The sequence below is a fragment of the Taurulus bubalis genome (assembly GCF_910589615.1).
Source record: "Taurulus bubalis genome assembly, chromosome: 5".
In the NCBI taxonomy this organism is placed as follows: domain Eukaryota; kingdom Metazoa; phylum Chordata; class Actinopteri; order Perciformes; family Cottidae; genus Taurulus; species Taurulus bubalis.
In genome coordinates this window covers 30244044-30251382 of record NC_136593.1, presented here as the reverse complement: position 1 = coordinate 30251382, position 7339 = coordinate 30244044, and the positions used below count along the sequence as shown (strand labels likewise).

At 37.1% G+C, this 7339-nt stretch overlaps 1 protein-coding gene across 1 annotated transcript; it reads left to right on the top strand.

The window, feature by feature from the left end:
• Window positions 1–4010: 4010 nt before the first annotated feature.
• golt1a (golgi transport 1A) lies at window positions 4011–6497 on the top strand (the record flags this gene model as incomplete). The annotated part of the gene is made up of 5 exons (XM_079218901.1): window positions 4011–4035; window positions 5034–5125; window positions 5896–6074; window positions 6287–6350; window positions 6468–6497. 5 exons carry the CDS (start codon window positions 4011–4013, stop codon window positions 6495–6497), a joined length of 390 nt encoding a protein of 129 aa, XP_079075027.1.
• Between the last annotated feature and the right edge of the window lie 842 nt (window positions 6498–7339).

The window sequence follows — 7339 nt, the reverse complement described above, 5'->3', positions numbered from 1 at the left end:
GCTGCAGTGCCATTGGTCAAGGTCAGTATAACTAAGACTGTGGATGGACCCGCTTGTCTGTATGTTCTATTCATTATGAAGTTGTGAGACAGGAAGTGACAAGCTTCACTACAATGTTGTGGGCCAAGCATTGTAAAAAAGAGCAGGTGTATTTCAACTTGTACAATAGCTGATAGAAATAACAGGCAGTGACACAATCCTCTGCACAATGTAACTGAGGCAACAACAGACTAAAGAAAGGACTAAAGAAAAGGATTAAAGAAAAGACTAAAGAAAAGATTAAAGAAAGGACTAAAGAAAAGGATCAACGAAAAAGACTAAAGAAAAGGACTAAAGAAAAGGATTAAAGAAAGGACGAAAGAAAGGACGAAAGAAAGGACGAAAGAAAGGACGAAAGAAAGGACTAAAGAAATGATTAAAGAATAGACTAAAGAAAGGACTAAAGACAGGACTATGTAAAATGGCTAAAGACAGGACTAAGTAAAAGGAATAAAGAAAGGACTAAGTAAAAGGACTAAAGACAGGACTAAATAAGGACTAAGTAAAAGGACTAAAGACAGGACTAAATAAGGACTAAGTAAAAGGACTAAAGACAGGACTAAGTAAAAGGACTAAACACAGGACTAAAGAAAGGACTAAAGACAGGACTAAGTAAAAGGACTAAAGACAGGACTAAATAAAGGACTAAGTAAAAGGACTAAATAAAGGACTAAGTAAAAGGACTAAGGACAGGACTAAATAAGGACTAAGTAAAAGGACTAAAGACAGGACTAAATAAGGACTAAGTAAAAGGACTAAAGACAGGACTAAATAAGGACTAAGTAAAAGGACTAAAGACAGGACTAAATAAGGACTAAGTAAAAGGACTAAAGACAGGACTAAGTAAAAGGACTAAACACAGGACTAAAGAAAGGACTAAAGACAGGTCTAAGTAAAAGGACTAAAGACAGGACTAAATAAAGGACTAAGTAAAAGGACTAAATAAAGGACTAAGTAAAAGGACTAAAGACAGGACTAAACACAGGACTAAAGAAAGGACTAAAGACAGGACTAAGTAAAAGGACTAAAGACAGGACTAAATAAAGGACTACGTGAAAGGACTAAAGACATGACAGGTGATTATGAGTCCAGAAACCTTGTCAATGGTTCTCATGGTAACTACACTATGGTTAAAGTAAGGTTAGGTTTCGGCAAGGACTTTTTCTAACCTCTATGACCTTTAGACAAAGATGGTGGTCCTCTGGTGACTAAACAAGGACAACGCTAGCTCGGACTACAAGTAGCACACGGGCTGAGTCTTGTGTTGAACCCTGACCTCCACAGCATCGCTGCACATGCTCTATATGCACCTGACATCTCTCATCTGAACAACGTCTCGCATCCACAGCAGATGCATATGAGTGTAATTCATCCACATTCACCGCACCAATAGCACCTGAGTGCAGCTCCCCCAGTGATTGTCTGCCTATATATATATATATATATAGTTAAAGTATAGGTAAAGTATAGGTAAAGTACGTTGGATATACTGTATATTGTTCAGTGTATTGTGAAAGTGACCTTAGAAGAGTTACTCTGCTACAAAAGCAGTTGTCTCTGTGATTAGGAGAAAGATAATGATGCAGTCCTTTGAGAATCATGTAACATATCCCAACATTTCCTCCAGTCATGCAGTGCCATAAGTCTGAGACGTCTGTGTTTATAAGTTGTGATAAAGGGACAAATTCATGACATGACTTACAACGGAGTTTGGATCTGGAGGAAAAGCAATGATTGAAGGTTAGAAATGTCTACAAATAGTGGTTTTAATTCGGAATTCAAAATGGCCAACATTAAATGTATTCTTTAACAATTATTAATTAAATAATGCATTTGTTTTATAAATACATTTTTAATATGTAAAAATGCATGAAATAAACAAATATTGTGAAATAACTGAGCGATATGTTTAAACACAACTCATTATTTGTTCAGTAATCATTTCTATTTTCATGCTAACACTGATTTATTGCATTCATTTGTGTATGGTACGTTTTATTTATGTTACATTTTTGTTCTTTATTCTTTGGGAATTGGTGACTGGATCTGAGTCGCTCAGAATGTCCAAACACTTTCTGTAACGTCTTACTTTAAATGTTCGAAATTAATAGTTTTGGCCATGTCTTGATTGCAACCTCCTCCAGATTTGAATGCTGTGACCACACACACACACACACACACACACACACACACACACACACACACACACACACACACACACACACACACACACACACACACACACACCTCCCCCCCCCACACACACACCTCCTTTGTTTAGTGTGTGTTATATCTCTCTCTCTCTCTCTCTCTCTCTCTCTCTCTCTATATATATATATATATATAATATTTATATATATATATATAATATCTATTTATATATAGATATTATATATATATATATATATATATATACATATATATATATATATATATATATATATATATATATATATATATACTTGCCCATACACTCTTCAATGTTCAATGCCTTTGTAGAATGATATTGTGTGTCATATTCCGTCGGAGACAATACGGCACAGAATTTATGCTGAGAAACAGTTAGCGGCTCTCACTACGCAAAAAACTAAACAAGGATTTCAGAGAATACTTCTATTTTTTCTTGTTTTAAGTATCCTTTGAGAAAGGGCCTACGATCAGCAGAGGTAGTTCATATTTTTTTAGATGCATGAATATTCAATGACAAGTTGACAAGTTAAGATTTTACACTAAATTACGTTTTCAATTTTTCACTATTTTATTTTATTGCTCTTGAGGATTGTTTGAAGATATTTTTGAATGAATTGGAATCTGATGTGTTAAGAAATGACAAACTGTGTTGTCCAATATTTGATACTAGATGTAGCATTTGTGGAAGATGAAAATAAAGAATATATACATTATATAAATTGGTCAATGTATATAATATTTTTGATCTCAGTTATAGTATATCCTACTCTCACATGTAACCATTGCTCTTTTGGGGGGAATAGATAAACTGCTTGAACTATGCAAATAATAAAAAATATATAAAAATGCTTGCTTTCAGAAAACCTTGCAATAAAGTGAATGTATAGAAATACTGTGTTTTACTAGATGCTTCTGAATTCATCACAGTATTTTGTATGATAGAACATGCCTGGAATGATGATCTGTTCACCGCTCTAATCTTATGTTGATGATGACGTTCACTGCCAAAAAGAATACTGACATAACTGTTCGGCCTGCTCGTTACCAATAGGCTCCTCGTGATATTCTACCGTCTTTGTTGTATCAAACTGTATGTCTGAATGAATAAAGTGCAACAATAAAGATGGACTGGATTCTTTCACATCGAGGCTTAGACGAGTCAGTTATTTATTATTATATCAAACATAACATGAATCCTTTTACGGGTTTTTACTGATGTCATCGGGTTACTGTGGTGTCATTATTACCAATAATGGCTGATATTACAAAAGGAAAGTTAACCTTAAACATTTTACCACCCAGAGTTCCACTTGAAGGACGCTAACTTTCCAACCTTCAAGGCAAACTAAAAAAACATATTTGTTTACCTTAATTTACTACTTTCAGTCCTGACGTATCTGGCGTGTCGTAAACATGAACCAAGGGAGCTGATGGTTTCTGGAGGCTAGGTATTAGGCATTAACTATTAATTATTATTAAATAGGCATTATTAATTAGGCATTAACATTCAATGTGTGGGTAATATGGGCAGAACTATGTAAACCAGAGTGTCTCAGGTATCCAGGAGCCAAACAACAGATAAGGGGTAAAACCATTATCACTTGTACCTGAGAATCCCAGCGGTGATCAGAGGCTCAGTGTGTGCCTAATCTGGTTAATGTTCAGCTCACACTGACAACATCAACGCACAAAGGTCAGCGTTCAGTAAAGGAAAAGAGCCATTTGTTCCTGACAGGCTCGTAGCCAGGAGCAGAGCAGGAGGGAAGCCATACGGGATCACCATGATGACCATCACAGAGTTCCAGAGTAAGTCTTTCTACAGTTGCTCTCTTCTAAAGAGTCCTAGAGTGAGTCAGAGCCCACAGAACATTGGTTGGATTTCAGAATGCAGAGATGTTTGTGGCAGCATTGACCCTCAATGGATAAGACTGCAGGCTAATTAGAGAGCATAACTTTAAACAGTTAATAACAGGTACATTCATTTCCAGTTTAATCTGTTCAGGCTCATATCTATCAACCTCCAAGAATCACTATGAGGAACTATGTGAAATAAATAATCAGTCCTGGTACGTTTAGGGAACGAGTCTAAAGATGGTCCTGTCCTACCTAACAACAAATCATAACTATATGGAAGCTACAAGTTAGTGTGACTCTTCAGTGCTGACTGGTACATGTCCACAGGATCCCTCATTTACAGTCCCAATATGTAAGCAGCCGTGCAATGCATTCTGGGAGGACAGCACATCTGATCTAAAGTGTTTATTCTATTGTATTCTACTGCATAAATCTGGTCTTTAGAGTATTTATTTATTTAAGGCGCAACTACAACAACACATTTCCCCTTGGGGATTAATAAAGTATCTATCTATCTATTTATATTTATTCTCCTGTCTATTCTTCATATATCTAATCTAAAGTGTTTTGTAGTTATTCTACTCTCTATTCTTCATATATCTGGTCTATAGTGTATTCATATAGTTTATAGTGTCACATATGTCAGGCTGTTAAACACTGAACCTTGTTTTGAAGATTCAAGCCAAGAAAGAAAAATATAAATATGTCCATCACATCCCAGTTGTAATTCCTCCCGGCTGCAGGTTATAGCTCTACAGCCCTCTGAGAGGTAACATGCTTAAAGCTGAATGGCTGAAGGGAACTTATTGCCCATAGAGGACTGATTTCATACCCTGCCAATTACCACATCTATCCCCAGATTAATACCTGCTAATCATTGTTATTATGATACAGGCATCTCCTTTTGAGTTGTGATATTTACCTATACCTCGTGTATGTTTGTCTTCCAGAGGTTGGTGTTGGTCTGATGGGATTCGGTTTATTCTTCCTGCTCTTTGGTGTGCTGCTGTACTTTGACTCCGTCCTGCTGGCCTTCGGGAATGTGAGTAACCTTTCATGTCACATACTTCTGCTCAGTGTCAACCAGTTTACCACCTTTGGGCACAATTTATCACACAGTAATTTAATCAGAGTGGAAGAAAAAAGAAAAAATTGAGAATAAGAGTGAGAGATCAAGGACGAGTGCCAACCAGAGTTATCATAAGAGAGGGAGAGTCCACATGGACAGTCAGAGAACTGAAGCTTATGATGTGGAAATTAGTAATTAGTTCAGTGAAATTGTTCGATTTAGCATGATTATAGATAGATTAATCTATCATGCAGACTTTGTAGGTAGAGAATCGGTCAGATGTGCATTGAGTAGACTCTTTAGATAGATAGAGGGATCTGGTCCAGGCCTCCTAGAGACCCCTGCTTCATGCTGTCTGTTCACCGGAGCGTCCAGTAATAACGCACACTGGAGGTAGCTGACGCTAAAAGGTGGCACTGACAAAGCATCAGTATTTGTCAACTTGGTTGTCAAAATCTACAGCATTGGACGACCTTATTTGTTGGAACAGTGACACTAAGACTGCTGCCAAGCGGCAATATATGACTGCAGGCTGGGACAGACATATTCTTATACCTCAGCAAGAAAGTTCACATGATTACATCCGTTTAGTAATATTTGGCATTAAAGACCTTTTGTTGGAAGAATTGGTTAACATATAGGTTTGAAGAAAGAAGACAAACAGCTAAATGAAATAATTATTTATAGCATAAGCATGTATATGATAGATCCTTAGCTTTCTCGGTTGGATTGCCCGCTTCTAGATTCTGTTTCTGACTGGTTTGACGTTCATCATCGGACTCAGGAGGACAGCCCACTTCTTCTTGCAAAGACAAAAGTTTCGGGGTTCTTTCTTCTTCCTGGGAGGCGTGTCTCTGGTGCTGTGCCGTTGGCCCGTCACTGGAATGCTGGTGGAGGGTTATGGCTTTGTGCTTTTATTCAGGTAATCCAGTTTGTGTTTCTGACCGAAAAATAAGGCTTCAAATGACATCGTCCCATTGTTTTTATTTTGTCTTATACTGTAGAAAGGTGCTCATGTTGTACATGATCACATTAGATCATAATTGATGACGTGTTACATTTAAAAAATAAAACAAAAATACTAAATGTCAGAAAGGTGTCTTTTCCCATCGCACTCTGTTGGTTCCCCTGCAGGTCTTTCTTCCCCATGGCCGTGGCGTTCGTGCTGTCCTCAGTCAACATCCCTTTCCTCACTGCAGTAGGTTTTGTTCTGGACTCAAAAGGAAAATCCTACTAATTGTTAATCTTTTATTTGACATACCTCAAGGATGTCACTACATGGATTTGACAGTGTTGCTCTTATTTCTTCTGTTAGTTTTTCCCCAGCAGCTCCTCCATGGTCTGAGCAGGAGAACATGATGGACGCCCTTTGACTTATACTGCTAATCTGATACTGGGCGGGCAGAGGAGGACAACTGATGAGTAACTGCACCATCATTTAACTCTTGTTGTCAATGATTTTGCAGATAACCAGTGAGATTATTTTTTTTACAATGTATTGTGTTTTGTATTATATTTGGTTACAGTTATTAATCAACTATCAAACGATCAGCTGCTTAAAAGCTGCACTATTTTAAAACCATCAGAATGTTTCCATCTTATTTTACAACAATTTACTGTTTTGCTTAACCATGTTAATATATTTTTGAAAAACAAATGTTCTTACATTAAGTTTTACATACTGTATAATATGTTTATGGGACTATCAGTCCACATTCAGAAACAGTAAGCATATGGTTTAATTGTTCAAAGCCATATCTACTCACACAGTCGTTCCAAAGTTGAAGGGCTTTAAAGTTTTAGTTTGAGCCAGAAGTGGCCCCATGAGGCTCCAAAGCTAAGAGCTGGCTCATAAGGGATCAACAGTTCTGCGATATATCTTGGAGCCAGACACAGACGTGCTTTAAAAGTGATCAATAAAAGCTAAAAATCACCTGTGATGCCGTCTGTTAAAACCAGTGAGAAGCCGAGTTGTAGGCGAGAGAGTGACTTCTGGTTGACGGCAGAGAAGAGGCAGTTACAGTAGTTAAGGCTAGAAAAGACAAAAGCATGAATTACTTGGATTGGTTTGATTTAGGAGATGGTTTCTTATTTGAAGGAAGCAGGACAACTTTTGTAATTTGTGATTTTGGGCTCTACAAAATAAAATAAATTTAACTAAATTGAATTGGTTTGAGTTGGGCTTCG